At 41.4% G+C, this 22,074-nt stretch overlaps 1 protein-coding gene across 2 annotated transcripts; it reads left to right on the top strand.

The window, feature by feature from the left end:
- The first annotated feature begins 51 nt into the window (after positions 1-51).
- Positions 52-20,654, top strand: KLHL24 (kelch like family member 24). 2 transcript variants are annotated; one of them, XM_018571974.1, is made up of 7 exons: positions 52-1,009; positions 6,184-6,368; positions 8,175-8,293; positions 9,633-9,821; positions 11,921-12,109; positions 19,787-19,822; positions 20,213-20,654. In XM_018571974.1, exons 1-7 carry the CDS (start codon positions 93-95, stop codon positions 20,411-20,413), a joined length of 1,836 nt encoding a protein of 611 aa, XP_018427476.1. In that variant the 5' UTR covers positions 52-92; the 3' UTR covers positions 20,414-20,654. The 2 variants fall into 2 exon arrangements, with proteins under 2 accessions (XP_018427476.1, XP_018427477.1); XM_018571975.1 differs by lacking the exon at positions 19,787-19,822.
- The last annotated feature ends 1,420 nt before the right edge of the window (positions 20,655-22,074 follow it).

The following is a 22,074-nucleotide window of genomic DNA, read 5'->3' as shown; positions in this document are numbered from 1 at the left end:
CTGTTTTGTGAAATGTGCTTTGTAATTCAAATTCTGATTACTTTGCAGGTAGTGGATTAAATCAGATTGTTTTGTACCCACACAACTGAACAATGGTACTCATATTGGGACGTCGATTTAACAGAGAGGAGAGTGGAGTACGTGAGTCACCGGCAACTAAGCGTAAAGTCTTTGAGATGGACCAAAAGTTGATGGGACATGAAGTATTTGACTTCAATTCCGGTTCCTCTCACTCTGAGAGCATCCTACAGATCTTTAATGAGTTCCGGGAAAATCGTCTGTTTACTGATGTTGTCATCTGTGTGGAGGGCAGAGAATTCCCCTGCCACCGAGCCATCCTGTCAGCCTGCAGCAGCTACTTCCAAGCCATGTTCTGCAATGACCACAGAGAAAGCAGAGAGATGTTGGTGGAAATCAATGGAATTTTTGCGGAAGCCATGGACTGCTTTCTGCAGTATGTTTATACAGGAAAAGTAAAAATCACCACAGAAAATGCCCAATATCTCTTTAAAACTTCCAGCTTGTTTCAAATTGGTGTGTTACGTGATGCATGTGCCACATTTTTGGAAGAGCAGCTTGACCCTTGCAACTGCCTTGGAATCCAACACTTTGCAGACACTCACTCCCTCAAGACACTCTACACAAAGTGTAAAACATTTGCACAACAGGCATTTGAAGTTGTGGTTCAACATGAGGAATTTTTGGAGCTGGGAAAAGCAGAGGTCATTGATTACATCAGCAGTGATGATTTGGTTGTCAGCAAAGAAGAGCTGGTGTTTGGAGCTGTCATGCGCTGGGTGTACCACCATGTTGATGTCAGAAGGCCTATGTTACATGAACTTTTGACACATGTTCGACTACCACTACTCCATCCTAATTACTTTGTTCAGACAGTAGAAGTAGATCAGCTTATTCAGAACTCCCCGGAGTGTTATCAGCTGCTACATGAAGCCAGAAGATATCATGTACTGGGAAATGAGATGATGTCACCAAGGACCAGACCACGGAGGTTTGATATTTTTTATGTCTTTAGCTTACAGTGCCACATTTTACCTTTTGATCAAACTGGGATTAAGTTATGAAATATGTGTGATATTTGTGAAGGCATATAGCAGAGAGGCAACAAACAAATGTTACAGAGTTATTACATCAGTGGTTCTCAGTATAAGAACCGGTATCATTCCCTAAAGTGAAGAGCATTGAGTATAATTGCTACTTCATAAGTTTAAAATATGCTGCCGGAGAATTTAAGACAAAACACAAAATTCAATAAAAATGAGTAATAAAATAGATCATTTCCTGTGCCAGATTTTTAATACAAAGTTTGACAGAAACGCTAACAATCCATATCAAATCTACGCCCAAAGGCCTTCCTTCAACATAAGGACTTCCAAACATTTTATGGTAGTGCAGTCTTCATCATATATAATATGATAGAAAATGGATTTGCTGGAAATTGTAATGGGAAAGCCACAAACTTTACCCTCGAACATTCACCCCTCTTCCTCCTTTGCCTTTCTATGAAATCCCTCTGTTGCCTGTAAAGTTCACCTCCTACCCTCAACCCGCAAGTTCACAGTGAGAATAAGTGAGCATAATCTCTCCGGTGGGAAGACAGCAATAAAAAATCACTATTATATGATATGAGATCTGGGAAGGGTTAGAACCTCTCTCACGGTATTATTGATGTGTCTTTGTTGAAGATATTGTCCTCACTTGTGGTCACCATTACATGAAGCTTTGGTGGAGTTACCCAGTAGCCCCTGAAGACTGATGTTTCTCCCCCGCCACCCATTCAACTGCTGGCCAAGTAAGAAGACTTCTTCACCATGTGTTGGATGATAGGTAAGTAGATGAAGCTGTGTCCATGTGACAGTGAGAGGGGTCCTAGCACCCACTTGACCACATCTAATACAAACCCAGGAGCTAAAGCTTAAAAATACATTCGAGAGCCTTAACTATCAACATAAATGTATCTTATTTGTGTATCACTCAGCTGTAGATCCTCAAATCATCTCCGAATTTGTGCTGACACTGCCCTTCATTCTGGAAGGGGGCTACTTTTGTTCCCCATGGTCCATGGGTGTGTTGTAAAGGAGTCACCGCTCCACGCTCGCTCCTGTGATGGACTACAATCTCATGTTTAGTTTGCTAATTTGTATTGAGTTTGTAGTCTACCACAGGAGCGAGCTTGGAGCGGTGACTACTTTACAACACACACATGGACCATGGGGAACAAAAGTAGCCCCCTTCCAGAATGAAGGGCAGTGTCAGCACAAATTCGGAGATGATTTGAGGATCTACAGCTGGGTGAATCAGAAATAAGGTACATTTGTGTTAATAGTTCAGGTACTTGTATGTATTTTTAAGATTTAACTCCCGAGTTTAGTGTTACTTTATAGTAATAATTAGACGCAAGTTGTAACCCTTCCCCTCTAGTTGTGGCTGAAGTTCTCCTTTCAAATAAAAGCAAGCCAGGGCTAAACTTTACATATGTTTTGTCAGTAAACGTTCTCCCATAATCGATAGTGTTAACAATAAATGTTTTAAAAGTATTCGCCATCCTGCCATTTCATCTACTGTATGTGCATCCTGTAAGTACACAAAGCCACTTCCTAACAATGTGCCTCCTCTATCCCTTTCACATTGTTGCTAGGAAGATTGAGCAGAAAACAGAATACTATTCTGAGCTAAAATTAAATCTCCCTTTGGCTGCAATACTAGAAAACCAGTTCATATTTATTTAGGGCTGGGAACAAAATCCCCCAGTGTTTTGAAACTAGAATGCCTTGAACACTGAGCTAAAAATACTAGTATAAATCTATCAACCTCCTCGATGGGTCAGTGCCAGCAGAAGCCCCGGCCTCAGCCCATTGTCAGTAATGTGTTTATGTCATTGATTGCCATTTATTGCAGCCAGTCACAGCTTCTGCACATGATAGAAAAAAGAGATGTGCACAGACTATCAGCGGTGCTTGGCAGGATGATTGACTGTGGCTTTTTATATAAATCCTGGAGAAAAGAAAACTTGAGCTGGAGCTGTTGCCTTTGGTAATCATATTGCAGCTTTACTTTCTAGAAAAAGCTGACATCTGATGCCGTGGCAAAAGATCATCTATTTCCCTACAGTAAAGGCAAATATTAAAGCTAACCTCCAGACAAACCGCTAAATACATGAATGAAATACATAAATTAAAGTTTTTTTTTAAATCTGCCACAATGATTTGTATTTCTGTCCATCCAGTACTGAAATGTTCACGGCACTGCCACACAGCACAGTTCTTTCTGGCAGAGGAGGGGACCCAATCTTTCTTTGCTGATGTTTCATTTTTACTTACAGGTTTTCCCCACTTCCACTCTGTCACTGGACAGTGTATGGAGAAGCAGAACAATGATCATCTCTTTGTCAGTCTGCTGTTTCCTCCTATCAGCATCTTCCTTGCACTGCAAAACACCAGATTAGCTCCTTGTGTTGCCTCTCTGCTATACAGAAACCTCAAGAGGCTGATACAATGTAAAAATGAAGGTGGTTACACTGCTTGCTTTAAAAAGAGATACATCTAAAGATATATGAATGATCACAGAGCTGCATGATTCTGTCTTCGATATCTGCCTGAAGTTCAGCTTTATAAGGCCAGTTTCACAACTGCACGACACCTGGTATGCGCTTCCCAGGGCTGCGCGATCGGCTGCAGCGCGGCCCCATTGCTTTCAATGGGGTGACATCCGTGCGGCAATCGCAAAAAAAAAAGGTACATGCTTTTTTAGCTGCGGGAAACTGTGCAATCGGGTTGCCATTAGAAAATAATTTCACCCACAGCGCGATCGCCTGTGGTGGGCTACTTTGTGACCGCGCGGCAATCCACGACGTTTTGTGCACGATTGCCGCGCAGTCAGGAGCCGCCCAGGTGTGGACCTAGCCTAAAGGGTGCTTGCTTGATCTGGTGGAGCTATTTTCTTGTGTACTTATCAACTGAAGTAGACAGCAGTTTGTATCCATAGTTTTAAATGCGCGTCTTTGTAACTAGCATTCATATTTTTATCAGCAAGGGAAAAAAGTTTACTTTTAGGCCTCATCCAGCACGATGGATCACTTTTCACAGGCTGGTAGCGCAGTGACTGCGATACTGCTGCCTCCTGAATGCCATGTTTTGTCTTTGGATCCCAAGTAGTATTTTTCATTGAACTACCACACACAACTGCATGCTAAGTGTTTGGCACACATTGTGGCATGGTCTGTTCATCTCTATGGTTGCGTTTGCAGGTGGCACGCTGTATCATTGTTTCTATGCCATGCAGCAAAGCATTGTGGATGCTGCAATCTATACAACACTGTTTGGCCACAATGTTAATATACTGGATGGCTGAGAAGCAGTAAAACAGATCAACCACCTGATTTTACTGTCCCACTTATGGTAAAGCTGGGCTCACACCAGTCTAGAGTTTCCACTGATTCCTGCTGTTTGGTTAATCAGAGAGCCGTGGGTGCTGGATGAATGAATACAACAGTCGGCAGGTGCAGGATCCTCCATCCACACTGTATACTATGGATGGAGGAATTGTTTGATTTCTCTCGTTCAGCTCATGGTGCTGAAGAAGAGAACTCCAGCAATATATGGCTAGCTTAAGTTTGAATTAGTCTTGTAGCACCATGGGCTTTGAAGTTGTGGGTTCTTCGGTTTACTCCTCAACAAAGGCATGGAGTTTGTATTTTCTCCTTGGCTTTATATGTGAGCCCTCCTTCAGTTTCCTTTCTTTAACAGTAGGTGAATTGGCCTACACCAATAAATTAACCCAAGGAGTATGTATACTGACTGTCCAAAAAAAAAAGTCTAAAATTGTGTGATCGCCTTTAGCTTTCAATATGGCATGCATTCACCATGGCATCGTTTCAATAAGGTTATGTAATGCCACAACATTTATTTCCACACAGAGTTACATTCATTTTTCACCAAGATCTTGTAGTGATGATGGGAGAGTGGAACCACTGTGTAAAGTCTTCTCCAGCACATCCCAAAGATTCACAATGGGGTTAAGGTCTGGACTCTGTGGTAGCTAATCCATGTGTGAAAATGATGTCTCGTGCTCCCTGAGACACTCATTCAAAATCTGAGCCCGATGTATCCTGGCATTGTCATCTTGGAATATGTCTGTGCCATCAGGGAAGAAAAAATCCATTGATGGAAAAACCTGGTAATTCCGTATATTCAGGTCGGCAGCTGACCTCATTTTTTGGGCACATTACATCGCTGAACCTAGACCGGACCAACTGAAGCAACCTCTACAACTCTTCCCTTTTTGCCTAACTAAATCCAGGTGGTGGCTTTTTTTCTTGGCCAGGCACTGTGTATGTGTGTGATATTGGATTTACTGTTGGGGGCATAGACTGGCATGTGGTCTATTTACTCTTTAAAACCTTGAATATAGAAAAAGAAGGGGGAAAAGAGGGTTTGTGGAGAGATAGGTGTGACCCATGCATGTGTAAAAGTTGTATCAATTTATTGAATATAAAATACAAAATACAGTCTCGGGCCGATTGCTTCTAAATATATATACATAATAAAAGCCATAATCATCAAATATACAAAAATACCAAATACAATTACATAACTGGCATGATAGTCCCAGTAGTCATTATTGTTCAAAATTACATGATCCGATTGTATATAAAAATAACATGATTGTCCCAACGCGTTTTGCAAAGTTTAGCTTCTTCAGGGGACCGGTATTTAACATTCATGTATCAACAGTGCCTGAGATAAAAACGAATATGAGGAGGGGCGAGATGATCAGGTGGCTAAAGCACAGCCAACCACCCCACCCCATCCCTTTTCAGTCTGGGACCCCGGGGGCATCAAGGGGAGAAACGCCTGGGAAACTTCACAGAGGCCCAGCCTGCCCGCTGGGATAACTCTACAGAAGGCATCTATTAGGGAGTGGCCTCAGTCCAGTGGCGTAGTAATCCTAATCTCTCAACCTTGATGTAACCGGAGAGGCGATAACTGATGTGTCTCAGCCATCGGCTCCATATGAGATTGGCCACGGGGCAATCCATGATTTTTCTTTTACTCTTTAAAACCTTGCAGAATTTGTTGGTGATATAAAAATGAATAAAACACAAACGTCATAGCACAGTGCATTTTGTGACTTTTATATATGTATTTTCTTTTTTAATGTTTACAGGTCTACTGGTTACTCTGAAGTCATTGTGGTAGTGGGAGGTTGTGAACGTGTTGGAGGCTTCAATCTGCCTTACAATGAATGCTATGACCCAGTGACCGGAGAATGGAAGTCACTGGCAAAGTTACCAGAATTTACCAAGTCGGAATATGCTGTTTGTGCTTTAAGGAATGATATTCTAGTGTCAGGTAAGGTAAACTTTATGGCGAGTATCTGTCTGGGTTTCATTATTTGCATGTTATTAGTGCCATTTTAGTTTACCATGTAGACCTTGCTCTATGGACGTCTGCCTGTATTACAGCAGTGTGTACAGCAAGCTTTTACAAAGCATTTGCACAGCTTTCATCAAGCTCTGAATGAGTGGCCTTCAAAGCATTCCTCATCTACAGTTTGGAGATGTTAAACACAGGGAGTACTGATCGACACTTTAACCCCTTCGATGCCAGGGTGGGGTTTATTTTTTTTATTTTTTGACACATGTTAAAATCTACATTTTAGGCCTAAAAATTACTTAACCTCCCCCCTTCCAAATTTCTATGTTTGAAAGCAGAGCAGCTGTAGAATAAAACGGTGGCAGTTGCAATTTTTTTATATCACACGATATTAGCGCAATTGTTTATCAAACCCAAATTTTGGGTAAAATATAAAAGATGAGGTTGCGTCAATAGATACGAAACACAGGCAGCTGTTCGCAGGCTGATTGCAATTCATTGCAGTCAGTCTGCTATTACCTGCGGACAATTGCACCTGGACGTAAGCAATCTGCGCCTCCTGTCTGCAGCAGATCGCATTATTAAGCTGGCCATACACCTTACAATTTATCTGCAGATTTTCTGTGGTCAGATGGAAAAGGTGCAACAGATTCCTCCATCTACACTTAACTGTGTGGATGGAGCAATCTCCACCTGGGCCAATCTGTTGCACTTTTTCCATCTGACCACAGAAAATCTGCAGATAATTGTAAGGTGTGTGGGCACCTTTAGTCTCATGAATTTGTTAGACTCATGAAATCGGCCCCATTTACACCTGCTTTCCTGAGAGCATTTGCCGTCCTTTGCGGTAAAGCATGCGTTACCCCTGACCATTGCAGTAAGTTACTTTAAGGCATGTTAGCAGATAAATGCCACTGTACTCATTTGGACAACGAATCTGACACACATGAGTTGCAGATCACCACAACACACAGTAACATACTACCATGTGTTGTGATGTGCTGCATCAGAAAAAAAGGGTACATGTCTGATTTTTGGTTTGTTGTCAGTCCATTTAAATGAATGTGTATAGGACCTCTCCAGTGAGACCACTATTTCCATACAGAAAGCAAGGGACCTTCCCTGCAGCATGTTGGCGTGGGGCAGGACTTTATATTCAGTTTGTTTTTTATAAAAAAGATGCCACAGCCTGTCATGGCCCATTCAAACCTGTCCATTCTTATGTGTTGCATTAACGCATGCGAGTTAAGGCACGTTGTATTAAGCCTCAATGTGTGTTACGTTAGGCAGCCCATTCATTTTGAATGGGCTGCCAATGCACAAGAATGGACCAAAAATGGAATGCATGTACATTTGGAGCTGTGTTGTCTTAGTGTGCTGGAGTACCATTCAAAATGAATGGCACCACAACGTGCTAACGCACTTAGTGTTCTATTGAAATGGTACCCAAATGCACTAAGGCAACACAGCTCCAGTGCACATGCATTGCAGCACACCACAATGCACATTCCTACAACATACCGCATCATAAATGTTTCATTCCTAAGAATTTGCACACTTTTTGTTTCGATGCACCTGGAATTTATTTAGCTTATTTAAACTGAAAGTATAGATGGGCTTTAAACACATAGAATATACCTAGTATATACTGTAGATTTATTAACCAAACCATTTATGTTTCAGGGACCATTTCAATGCATCTTCCATTTCTTACTATAACCTTGTATGTGCATGAGACGATTATGTGATTTAACCTGAATAGCCTTATTCTTCTACTTGCAGGAGGAAGAATCAATAGTCGGGATGTCTGGATTTATAATTCTCAGCTAAACATTTGGATTCGAGTAGCTTCTTTAAACAAGGGAAGATGGCGTCATAAAATGGCCGTCCTACTGGGAAAGGTATCAACAATACAATAAATGTTTAGTTGAGTAGAGAAATAAGGGTCTATTTATAAATGTTTCCACACAGCTTTCACGCAAGGTTCACATATGTTCTAATCTGACTCACTTGGAAATTACCTGATTCCTGGGTGAAAGTTATGTATATTGTGTGTGAAAACATTTATAAATAAAGAGACCCATAGACAGACCCGGAGATAATGAGTGGAGGTGCTGCATGACTGGGGTGAGGAATAGTCCCTGGAGAAGGGGTTAAAATAAAGTGAGAATCAGTTGATCTTAGCTGATTGGAGGTTGGGGTCAGGTGCCGGGGACGAGCCGCATGGGATGGGACTGCAAGGGCTGATGGGCCTCCTTTCTGGAAAGTTGACAGAGGAAGCAGTCAAGACCTCCTAGATAGTGATACAGTATCTATGAGTAGAAATGATCACTGTGCTGCATAAGCTCCTCGGTTTTCTTTTCTCTGCCTTGTGTATGTATACTTTTTTTTTGTACTTATGTATAATGAGCATATGCACAAACCTTGATATTTTGCTGTTAATTTTTTTTTCACATGATGAGACCAATATGTATTCTTAATGTATACCCTATAGGCTCATATACCTACATCGAGCCCTGTAGGCTCGATGTAGGTATATGATGGCACTTGGTTGTCTTATAATTAAAAAGAGAGGATTAAAGCTACTATGACTGCTGCATAGTAGGCACGCTAAGGTGCCCTTTGACAACTTTACTTATTACTATAAATTTTCTAATTGAACTGCCAGAGCCCGGAAAAATCCCAACTGTCCGGGTTGGGGGAAGGAAAGTAATTTAGTTCCCACTACAGGGGTACTTTAAAGCCCATCTCCGGGGGAAAACAATCCCTCCCTTGCAGTAGGACTACACTCGCACTGCAACTTGTTAATGTCTAGTTGTACTTATGTAAAGGACTATTACTTACCTGATCCCTGCAGGCTCCATGACCGGCACCCCAGCCTCTTCCCCCCCTGCTCCAGCAGGCGAAGTTCTGCTGACATAATCATGTACAATGCAGGTCCCATAGCCCTACAGTATACATGAGGATGCCAAAGGACAGTGTACGTGCCAGAGCGTAGGAAGGACGAGGTGAGTCCCAACTGCTGCGCGAGCAGGGATCAAGTAAGTAAGAGTCCTTTACACAGGACCCCTAGACATTAACAAACAGTTGGCCCATGCAGTGTGGGGATAGCCCTACTGCAAGGAGATGTTTTCCCTACATATTTATGGATATGTAGCAGTGACTCAAATTAACTAAGTTGTATTTTTTAGAATGTATTTCTGGTCCTGCAATAACTCTAAACTTCTGTTCTTTATCCAGGTGTATGTGGTTGGTGGATATGATGGTCAGAACAGGCTGAACAGCGTTGAATGTTATGACTCCTTCTCAAATCGCTGGACAGATGTAGCCCCACTAAAAGAGGCTGTAAGTTCTCCAGCAGTTACAAGCTGCATTGGGAAACTCTTTGTGATTGGTGGAGGACCTGATGACAACACCTGTTCAGATAAGGTAATGGACGCATATTTGGAATTTGATATTATTCTATCAAACACAGACCTTTTGACAAAAAGACATATTTTACTAGAACACTAGTAACTGTACATGTATGCTTTTATACATAAACTGGTATGTTCAAGTGCAGGGCCAGATTTACTGTAAGGCACAATAGGCAGCAAAGGCGTAGAGGCTGCTAGTATATATTGATCAGGCATTCATCTTTTGCTCATCATCTTCATTTAATATGGCGGTAAAGACATGGGGGTTGATTTACTAACCTTATATCCCCATGGTGTTTATAGTTAATACCAAATGCTTAATTGTAATAATGTGTAAACGTTTTTGCATACAATACCTGTGCATATTGGACAATACAGTATATAACATATTCTGGATGTTGAGGTTATATGATTTATGAGTTTAAAGTGTATTTCCACTTCTGCAGCTAAATTAAGATAACGCCTATTTCATATTTGTTCCCATTCACATTGCATAACAAAAATGTAAAATTTCTGCATATATTTTTAAATGTTTTTTACTTTCTTAAAAACCCTCCCTAGATTTCCCCCTATGTAATGTTAAGGAGGGGGCTGAGCGTAGTTATGATTACTGTAGTAAACCTTCTCTGCATTGTGCTGGTAGATTTAATTTTTAGTTGTAAACTAGATATGAACACTGTCTATCCTAACAAAGGATTAAAGACTTACAGGGTTATTCACAAAAGGGTGAAGAGTTTGGAGAAGGCAGAAGAAGTTAACAAACTAGGCCAAAATAGCTGATTTGAGAAAATTCAGCTCACTTTCCAGTTCAGCTAACTTTCCAGTTCAGCTATGTTGTCCTAGATTGTTCACTTCTCCTGCCTTCTCTAAACTCTTCACCCTTTTGTGAATAACCCTGTTAGAAACATTGTATGTTAATATGAGGAAGCGCAGTCTGACCCTCGGTTTGAACCTCTAGTTTAACTCTCAAACTGCTCAGAGTAGGCTGCAATCTACACAAAGGCCTACACCAAAGAAACATCTAAAAAAGTAATAAATATATTTTAAATAACTATTTTAGGTATGCTGTTTAAATGGAAACACATAACAAACATATGGAGGGGTTTTCTCAAATTTGATTGCTAAAGTGGAACTATGCTTAAAGGTCCCATTCACGTGTTAGCGTTCATTTGAATGGGTTGCCTAATGCGCCAAAAAGTTAATGTAGGATTTCTAGCAGCGCAACACAACTCACATTAGTGTATTGCTGTGCATTGCGCTGAGCTGCAACACGCTTCTAATGGAAAAGTGTGTTAGGGTTCAACACAATATAATAGTGTGAATGGGCCTTAAAGTGACCCTAAACTCAGGAGTTAAATGTTAAAAATGCATTCAAGTACCTTAGCTATTAACACAAATGTATCTTATTTGTGTATCACTCGGCTATAGATCCTCAAATCACCTCTTAATTGATGTTGACACTGTCCTTCCTTCTGGAGGGTGGCTACTTTTGTTCCCCATGTTCCCTGTGTGTTGAACAAGTAGTCACCACTCCAAGCTCGGTCCTGTGATGGACTACAATCTCAATAAAAATTAGTAAACTAAACATGAGATTGTAGTTCATCATGGGAGTGAGCTTGGAGCGGTGACTACTCGTACAACACACACGGGGACCATGGGGAACAAAAGTAGCCACCCTCCAGAAGGAAGGACAGTGCCAGCACCAATTCAGAGATGATTTGAGGGTCTACAGCTGAGTGATACACAAATAAGGTAAAGTTTTTAGTTGTTAATAGGTAAGGTACTTCAATGCATTTTTAAGATTTACCTTTTAGTGAAGTTTAGAATAATTTTAAAACTTCTCTAGGAATGGCTACAATATGTGTGTGTGTATATATAAGCTTTTCCTCTCTATCCTCTGTCTCTTCAATAAGGGTCTGGCAGAGGGTTAAACACACTGAAGAGAGAAATAGGTTGGACCTTCTCTGTCTCTTTTGTTCAATAAAATCTTTGTGGCCTTACATTTCTGTTTTTGCTTAAACTATAATGATGGTGCGTTGTCTATACTCCAGCACATCTTCTTTTAAACTCTCCCCAAGTCCACATTAATGAATAATATATTTTGCTCCACAGGTGCAATGCTTTGATCCCGATACAAATACTTGGCTACTCCGCGCGTCAATTCCGATAGCGAAGAGATGCATTACCGCTGTGTCCTTAAACAACATCATCTATGTAGCTGGAGGGCTTACTAAGGCAATTTACTGCTACGACCCAGTGGAGGATTACTGGATTCATGTACAGAATACATTTAGCAGACAGGTAATCAATCTTCATAATAATTTCATGTGAAGTGTTCGAGAACTTCCCAGGATTCAGCCCCTACTAAAGAGTTTTGGCACTCCGCCCTTAGCAATAAGGCTCCGTGCAGCCCCTCCTTTGACCAAAGCAGCCTTTCCCAAGCTCTAAGCGAGCATTAATATACGAATCAAAGTGTAAAAGTATTTTTTATTATAACTGGAAATTACTTCTTACTGGCAAAATTCCCAGAACATTTGGTTGGTGGGTTTAGAGTTTTGTTTATGTTTGATGGTGGTAAATATAAGGGAAAGAGCGACAATTTTGTTCCCCTTATATAAATCAGACATGTGAGTTGTTTATACATGGGACATTCCGTTATGCCAATAACAGCCAGACTTTAGATGGTCAGACTATAAACTAGCTTCCATTATAGGCTGGTGAGAGTACTTATCACACTAAGGGGTTGATTTACTAACCTTATAAACACGCCACGAACAAGTATACACCTCTGTAGTGTGTTCCCTCCCTGCATGATCTATTGGTGGAATCTAGACACCTTTGTAGTGTGTACACACCCAGCAGGTGTGTTGTGCAAAGCCCTGCATGAATTGCAAGGTGATGTTGTGTAAATTAGCTCTACGTTGTGAGACTTGCATGCCGCTATTAGAGCGGCGTGTAGCCTATGGTGCATGCTACATGACGCGCACGTACGTAAATGCATAAAAACGCGCCATAACGGCGTGAAAATGTTTGGTTGATAAATACGTTTTTGCTGTGTAAAAATGCACACGCACCTGGTGCGTGTGTGTTTAGGTTAGTAAATCACCCCCTAAGGGTCTGATTTATAACACAATTAAACAGCGTACGGCTGTGAGAACGACATTTGCAGTGCATTACTGCCACCAGATGGAGCCGAAGAGCATAGGAATTTCAGCCTCATCTAGTGGCAGCAACGTGCTGTGAACTCGTTATAAATCAGCCACTTAGGGGCCGATTTATAAATCTTCCACCTAGCCATATGCTGGGTGTATGCTGTTCGCAAACCATTTCCACTACTAGACAATGCTGAGGAGCATAGAAATTCCCTATGCTCCTTGGCTCCATCTTGTGGCAGGGAATGCTTGTGAACAGCATTCATCCAGCATATGGCTGGCCGGAAGATTTTTAAAGCAGCCCCTAATGTCCTATAGGGAAGCGAGTAGGGTTGGGCTGCAGTCTGACCATGCCAGATCTAGTTCCTGTTTGAATAATTGATGATCCTGGGTTTTTGGGTCCAGAGCCAACTGGAGTATATTCACATGATTACAAGCTATAAACGGCCACAGAATTTTAGAGGACAACTACATCAAAAATATATGTGCATGCTGTGAGCTCAGCAGGGGCTGGGTACAGTTGGGTTTTCACTGACTCAAGTAGCTTGCCATCATGTTTGTGTCAGAGATATGTGCAAATCTCCATACTAACAGAGTTATGAGAGGTTCATTAGTACAGTGTTTCTCAATCTTTTTTCAGTCATGATGCCCTTTAAAAACAAAATTGCGAGGCACTCCAGTCCAAAATTTAAAAAAACATGTGTGGTGCCTACAAAATCAATTTCAGACCTGGTGTAGATTTTAAAGGGTTTCTAAACCCTCCATTTTTTTGCATATATCTACTGCTAGCAAGCAGTAGATGTATGGCAAAAACATTTTTTTGTAAACGCTTCAACAGCAGTTTAAACTTACCTCGTCTTCGCCTCGCGCTCCCGTAGGAGAATCCGAAACTGCTCGGGTGGCCGCAAAGCATCTTGTGGCTGGTGTATGCGCAGTTCGGATTTTCGGCCGGGAGTCGAGCAGAGACGCAAGGTAAGTCTGTGGACGCGTGCACCCGCATGCAGACACCGCGGGATCAGAAGTGCCTGCAAGGATAGTCAGAGCTGGATCGGAGAGCCGCCGCACCGATGGAGGGACAGATGAAAACATCAGGAAAGAAGAAGAAGATCGGATTAAGAGACATCATTTAAGGTAAGTGCTGGCATTAACATTGGAGGGAGGGAAACATTTTTTTGCCTTTAATGTCACTTTAAGGGGAAACCCATGCAAACAATCAAAAAAGTAGGGTTCTCTCCTTCATATCAGAACCCCCCTCCCCACACACACACAGTAGGCTGCAGCTGTGGCAGCATGGCAGAAAGTAGCATGAGGACCAAGCCAGGATGGAGGCAGACTTCTTTTCTTCTCTGAATGGATTCCACTCTGCCTGGATTAGCGTTATTCGTTTACATGGTGCTGGTGGCCAGCCCACCTACACCATGGAGAGGCATGTTGATGTTAAAAATTTCGATGCACCCCTGAGGTAGTGAGATGGCACCTTGGTTAAGAAAGGCTACATTAGTATCTGTATTCTGGCATCATGAACATTGGACATTCTGGTAAGCTGATAAGCTTAGTTCATATTGGCACAGATCATAAAATTGTTGACAAGCACTTCTTAGAACTGTCATTAGGTTCTTCTATTTACTAGACAACAACTGTTCTTGCTAAAGTATATAAACTGGTTGACACTATCCAAGAAATATGGTTATGACGAACATAGCATTAGATTTTCCTCCATTAATAGGGTAGTCACAATGGGACAGTTCATGTGTGCAGGTGATTATTCACAATTCCATATTTTATCTATAATAGGCTTTACATGAAATTTACTGTTGAGTGGTTTGATTAGTTGATACGATATCTGCTTTGTGTTGTCCTCAGAAGTACAGCTTAAGCTTCATCGAAATATACATACAGATGGATCTTATTTTTTTGAAGCAAACCTGTCATGAGAAAAACATGGAACCTGAAAATTCCTGGGCTCTCTGAATGAAACTGCTAGTTTGGCTGTCATGCTGACCCTCTTGCTGCAATAGTTTGAGTCACTGACCCAAAACAATTATATTGTACAATGCAAGGCCAGTTCGGCACTCCACTTGTGGTAAAACTACTCTATGAGTCGTGCCTGTGACTGTCAGGGTCTTGCAATGCCTCATGGGAATTGTAGCTCCACAACTGCTGGAGTGTCAAGGTTGCCTACCCTTGATGTACACATGCATGCAAAGACTTAGGACTTTTCTCTGACTTATCCGGTCAGTGTTTGAGGTCAGTGAAGCCAGAGGGTCAGCATAACACCAAGACAGCTTATTGCTCTCATGACAGATTTGGATTAGTTGCAAAGTGGGCATCCGTTGCACAAAGTCAAATTGGTTTTGCTGAGCCAAACTCATATTTAGGATTTTATTAACGCATGGCTAAATAGTGGTGCTGTTTAATTAGTTGGGCTTCATGTAAACAGGGAATGCTGAGTACAAACAATGACATCTATCACAATTCATCTTTTAGTGATCTAATGACCCTAAACTGCTGAAAGATGATACTTGATTGCTTGTTGTGGGCTTTTGTACAACATCAGTCCCATTGTAATACAGTGTGCCATTCGTTTTCTTACAGGTGCAGTGTCTGTAGTTTTATATTTATATGGTTAAGGTGCAACCATCATATACCCCACACATTGAATTAATCAGATTTTCATGGGTTTTCATCACTAAATCCATTTACATGTTGGATGAGCAAAATGTGTTCTTTTTCCATAATTGTTAATTCTGTAAGTTCCTAGAGAATAACACATGCTCAGTGAAGAACAACAAAGTGTTCATCTAGATGTTTGTCTTGTTGTCTTAAGGCTTAGAAGATAATATTGCAGTGGCCTCACACAAAGGTGTCCTGTATTCAGCCACCTGTACTACATATTTAGTCTTTGTTTACTGAATATTAGCCAACCTATTCAATTTCATATTGCATTTGTGAAATCCACCATCGCTTTCTGCTCAGCCATGTGGAAGTTAGTGTTTCTCATATATATTTGAGGGTTTTTGTATCTTTTTAACTAGGGATGCACCGACACCAAGTACCATACTCGGTACAAGTACAGATACTTTTTGAACTCCGAGACTACACTAGAGAAAAATTCAAAAGTTAGGAGGCAGCTGTCATTTGTAAGGAGCACACGGAGCTCCTGGGATTTGTACATCTCTGTTTTAATGTATGGTTTTGTTTTTATAAATATAAATAAAGGGATGCACTATTACCATTTTTGCAAGTACAAGTACTGATACTTGCCGAGTACTTACAAGTACGAGTACCGATACATTTTTGTATATTGTCATGTGACAGTTTTCTCAAACAATATTGACTAATGATTTCAGGACAGTGGTGGAGCGCCAGAGCCAGGTCCCAGCTGCAACCCTGGTAGTTCTCATGAAAATGCCAAGTATCGGCACTGGTATCTGAAAAGTATCGGTGCATCCCTATTTTTAACATACATTTCAAGCTAGCTTTAAAACTTTCAGACTGGCTGCAAAATCATTAAACTGTTGAGGGAACCTTATCCTCTTGCCACAGCTTTTCTAAATGTCTGGTGGAGATATGGTGGAGATATTGGAACAGTACTGTCCAGTTAAAAGACAGATGGGGCACCTTGTTTGACTGCAAAGCGCGAACCTACGGTGCCAACACATGTTATGAACTTTTTGCCAAGGACAACCTCTCCTCTTGACTGCCATACCTAGAAACGTTTGAAAATCAATGGGCCTTAGAATAGGATTGGGACAGAGGGTGGGGGGCTAAGAGGAGCATGCTACGTGTGCCTCTCTAAAACATATTTAATGATGGCAGTGGGGAAGGAAGAAATGCCTCAATGTGTCGCAAAAAATATCTGTGTCGGTGGTGTCACTGGAAGGGAAAATGCTGCTACGAGGAAAAAATGCCCCTGCATCAGTTTTAGCAGGAGGAAAAAATGCCCCTGCATTTGTGCCAGTGGGAGGAAAAAATACCCATACATCGGTGTCTATGGGAGGAACAAAATGCCTTTGCATCAGTGTTAGCAGGAGGAAAAAATGCCCCTGCATTGGTGTCAGTGGGAGGAAAAAATGCCCATGCATCGGTGTCTATGGGAGGAACAAAATGCCCCTGCATCAGTGTTAGCAGGAGGAAAAAATGCCCCTGCATCGGTGTCAGTGGGAAGAAAAAATTATGCTGCTTCAGTGGTGTCAGTTCAAGGAGGACTGCCTTGGCATCCATGTCAGTAGGATTAAAGACAAGAGGGGAGCTGGGAGGCTGGCGTGGGGGACTTTATTTTTAAAAATAGAGACAGCCTCTTAAAAGTGTGAGCTGTCCCCAGAAATCAAGGACGTCTGGTCAGCCTGCTGTTGGGGGAGCCCAGCATCTACCAAAACCTGAACCATCAATTTGTGTGGACTGATCCCTTAATTAATTAACAACAATAATAATAATAATAAAAAAGAAAAAATCTGAATGAAATATGAACCAAAGAATCAACATTTTTCAACTGTCTTTGGGTCCACAGGTACTCTTTGTGTTCCCATTTTTCCTTTAGTTGGCTTGCCATTCACTGATGGGTGAACAGATCTTAAAGTGACACTAAACTCAGTAGTTAAATCTTAAAAATGCATTCAAGTACCCTAACTATTAACAACAATGTATCTTATTTGGCTCTGCTTCTAGATAGGTAGAGCCAGCTGTCACTCACGCAGCTGGGTGAATCTCGACAGTACTGTCGGGATCCGTCCTGGCTGTGGTGCTCTCAGTATATCGTGGGCTACTGAGACTGTCCTTCATTCTGGAGGGTTCTACAATCTCAATACAAATTAGTAAACTAAATGTGAGATTTACAACACACACACACCATGGGGAACAAAAGTAGCCCCCCTCCAGAAGTAAGGACAGTGTCGGCACCAATTCAGAGATGATTTGAGGATCTACAGCCGATTGATAAACAAATAAGCTACATTATTCTTAATAGTTAAAAGAGAACTATGGGGTAAGTGTTTTCCCCATAGTTCTCTTTCGGGTCACGGGAGGACATATACTAACCTCCTCCCGTAACTCAAAGCTCAGTAGCCCACGATATACTGAGAGCACCGCAGCCGGGACGGATCCCGACAGTACTGTCGAGATCCACCTAGCTGCGTGAGTGACAGCTGGCTCTACCTATCTAGAAGCAGAGCCAGCTGTGCCCGGCTGCTCCCTGTTCATTCCTCCACTCAGCGCTGGAGGATCGGAGAAGGGAGGAGGGAATCCCTGCGGGGAGAGGTGACTGACAGTCTCCTCTCACTGCAGGGAGCCTTAATGGGCCTTTCTTCTAAGTTCTTTATTGAACTGGTTATTCGGTCCTGATCTCCATGAGACCTCCATGAGAACTGCATTAGAGTAGACCATGACAGCAGACGAAGTTGCTGTGTAGATGTGAAGCCTGTAGTAGCCAATGCTACTGACTAGAGCATGCAACAGGTAGTCTTGTTACATTGTTGGGCTCCCTCTAGAGGTAAGATATAATTATGCTTATAAAGTAATTCCCCTTTCCGAAATGACATGTTCTCACTCAGCTCTCATTTTAAGAACACCTGCAGTGCTTCAAAATCATATTCTTGCAGTCATGGTGAATGCATCTCAAGAGCAAATCACTTTCTCTGCAAGCACTTGAGCATGCTTCGTATGCCTTGCCTCTGAGTCTAATGGTTGTTTACATCAAATCTAACCCTGCCAACACATACTAAGCTTCCAGTAATTCAAGTGTAAGTTCACTTTTTATAAAGACAGTGACCCTTACTTCACCTTGGCACAAATTTCCTGTAGCTTCAGAAAAAGGGTTCTAGGGGTGAATTATATCTCAGGAGAAAAAAACCCTTCCTGCAGCTGGACATTGGAGTAGTAGATGCCACCTGAGTCCAGAACCTGGAAACCTTATTTTTGCTCCTTTGAACCCCTTAATGCTACAAAGGACAGCAATGCAAGGCAGCAAATACAATATACATTCACCTAAAACTGAAATTATATTGTTGGCTGAACTGGAATGAGAAAACAGTTGCTGGCTTAGTTACATCAGAGCAAATATCTGTCAACTGAAGGCTCTGGTCTGCATGAACAGGTATCTCACTTACGGTTTAATAAAGTCATCATACTTTCTACATTGAAAATAGTAGTGATGACAAGGCAGAAATCCCCAGCTGGAAAATATTGGCTTAGTTAAAGTGACATTAAACCCTCAGATTTTTTAACATGAACCAATACTGTAATGTGTGCCTTACTGTAATCCATGGTAGTTTCCCTTCTCTTTGATGCTCTTCCTTTTAAATCCTTATCTCTTCTCATGCTGGCGGAGAACTTCCCTTTGCAGCTGAGTGCCTCTTCCTGTAGTGCTGGCTCAGGTTGTGAACCTGCACACAGACACCATGTATCCATTCCAGAGACAAGGCAGTCTGCTGCAAAACAGAAGTTCTGCCCAGCATGAGAAGAGATACGGATTTAAAAGGAAGATCAGCAAAGAGAAGGGAAACAACCATGGATTACAGTAAGGCACACATTACAGTATTGTTTTATGTAAAAAAAATCTGAGGGTTTAATGTCACTATAAGGATGAAGGATTTGATATTGGCTTTAACACACTGACAGTCACCTAACGATGACATTTCAGTTAAGGGTTGATTTAACAATGTGTGAGAGAACAGCAATCTTTGGTTTTATGTTTCTCATTTGTCGTCTTGTATTTATATGTTGTGATCACATTGTTTCCTCACTCTCTCTGTGTCTTTCTTGTGTGTGCTGCTTTAATGATTATGCAGCCCTATCTCAAAATATTCTTTAACCTATTCATGTCCTTTAGGTGATAGGGTCTTCAGAACTGAGCACAGTTATCAAGGTGAGATTTCACCAATGATCTTTAGTGATTTTACCTCTACTTTCCTTCTGGTGCTTGGCTCTCTCACTATACTGTATACTAGCTCATTATGTCATCTAGCTGCACTGGTGTATGTTACCAAATTTCACTTTGTATAGTACCACTTAGTGGACATAATGCAATAACAAATATAGTGGGGTTCACTCTGCTATGGATAAATGGTACTGTAGAGTTCCCCCTAATGGGAACGATTAACATGGTTTCTTCTGTACCGCAGACCTGGTGTTCATGCCTATAAACCAACTAGAGTGCACCACAGCTGTCGAAGTTAGATCAAAAAAAGCACTTATAACACATTCTTCTTCCTTGCCTGTGCACTGTAACCACATTCTTCCCATTCTTTCTCCGCAGGAGAATTGTGGCATGTCTGTCTGCAATGGAAAAATCTTTATACTTGGTGGGAGAGGTGAGAATGGAGAGGCAACGGACACCATTTTGTGCTACGATCCAGCAACAAGCATCATTACTGGAGTGGCAGCCATGCCCCGACCTGTCTCTTACCATGGCTGTGTAACAATTCATAGATACAATGAAAAAGCCTTCAAAATGTGAACTTACAGTTGGCAGGGGAAGAAGATTCCTTGTGAAATTACTCTACATTGAATAAGACTTTGTCATCTGAAAACTGGCCCCGTTGTACAGTTTGCGCCTATGGAATCTACCAGTGAAATTGTTTGCAGTCATTACAAGCCACCCAAGCTTGCAGAAAAGGGACCGGGAATATATTTGATGAAAGCTTCTCTGTCCTATATAGTAGTTGCACATAAGCCAACGGTCTTGGGTATCAGCTAGGCCTAGACTGGCAATTTGAAATTGGCCAGTAAGGTCCAATTATTCTGAGAATATTTGTTGGTAGTTGAGAGTACCTTGGCCTCAGTCCACACTAAATTTGTAGAGGTTTACTGTAGTGATGCATAATACACATTCTGCACTTGGTTTCCAATATTGTGCTAATGCATGAATAAAGTGCTTTTCATATGCATAACTAAAGGATACTGTGAGTTGTATACCTGGCTGCTTTTGAGCACTTGTCTAACTTTGGGATTTTCAGTGGGTGCGCTTATGGAGCAACTGGTAGTGTATTAGGCAAACATAAGTTTGGATGGAAAAGAATGCAAATCATTTTTGGTTCCATTTTGATCCAGGAACGTTGGCAATTGTGTAACTGTCACCTAACTACCAAAAATAACAAGGGAAGACCTTTTGAGCTGCCTATTTAATATTAAGGCCTAATTCGCACAGGTGGATAACTGCTTCTGAAGAGATGCAGTGTGATAGTAGTGTGGTGTGTACATTAAGGCTCCCATCACTTTTATACTACTGCAAAGGGCTTTGGTGGATAAACCTCTGTACAGAATGTACGTTCCTTAGTGTGTTGCAGTGCAGACCTGTGCTGCATGTGCATATTACCTCTGTTCTTCATGAAGGTGAATTAGGGCCACTGTCCATGTGTCAGCAGGTAGTGCACACGGCATCAAGCACCATCAGATATGGCTCTATGCCTGCATCGATAAGACCTTCAACACATGGAAAAAGACTAGTACATGGAGGTTTTATGTGAACAGTACAAGAAATACTTTACTTTGAAAAAAAGATGCAAACATTTTTGTGGTAGATTCCTCTTGAACCTCTGTAAATAGGAACCATTACTTCATTTTTTCTGGAAATCTCCAAAATAGTCTTTGCATAGCCAAGAGCTATTATTTATGCCAGTGACAAGGACTGTAATATTTGTAAAATACTACTTTTTTTCTTACTGTCATTGACTGTCATTTATGATTTATCTTTTTATTTTTATTATTTGGAGTGCATGAGAGCAGATTGTGACTTCAGATTATTGGAGATTTAGGAGGGTGTATTTGTATTTCATTTTTCACATGTGCAGAATTTCCTCTGGGATAAAGCATATATTTGCACATAAAACGTGTGTTGCAGGTGCAGACAAACACAATTTTCACGGAGCCTTATCAAAGATCACCCTTAGATATTCCTGAAATTGCAGTTTATTGTTGTGCTTGCTTGTGTATGCTCTGTGAGATGTAGAAGAAGCCAGGTTAAAGAAGGGGCATCTGCTCTTGGCCCATCAGTGAAGAGGACCCACCATCAAGCTTGTTAGTTATGTAGCCCAATAACTGATGTTCTCACATCTCAGACATGTGAGGACCTGTAGACAGTTAACATCCTACTTTATTAAAATGACCGTGTCCTCTTTG

Source organism: Nanorana parkeri, unplaced genomic scaffold (assembly GCF_000935625.1).
Source record: "Nanorana parkeri isolate BGI_ZX_2015 unplaced genomic scaffold, ASM93562v1 scaffold1885, whole genome shotgun sequence".
NCBI classification, from domain to species: Eukaryota; Metazoa; Chordata; class Amphibia; order Anura; family Dicroglossidae; genus Nanorana; species Nanorana parkeri.
The sequence above is the reverse complement of the archived record's forward strand: the minus strand, read 5'-3'. Positions and strand labels throughout refer to the sequence as shown.

Coding starts and splice junctions, on each gene's coding strand:
- KLHL24 (XM_018571974.1), top strand. CDS start 93: ATGGTACTCATATTGGGACGTCGATTTAACAGAGAGGAGAGTGGAGTA. Junction 8,294..9,632: donor TGGCCGTCCTACTGGGAAAG/GTATCAACAATA, acceptor TTCTTTATCCAG/GTGTATGTGGTTGGTGGATA. Junction 12,110..19,786: donor AGAATACATTTAGCAGACAG/GTAATCAATCTT, acceptor CATGTCCTTTAG/GTGATAGGGTCTTCAGAACT.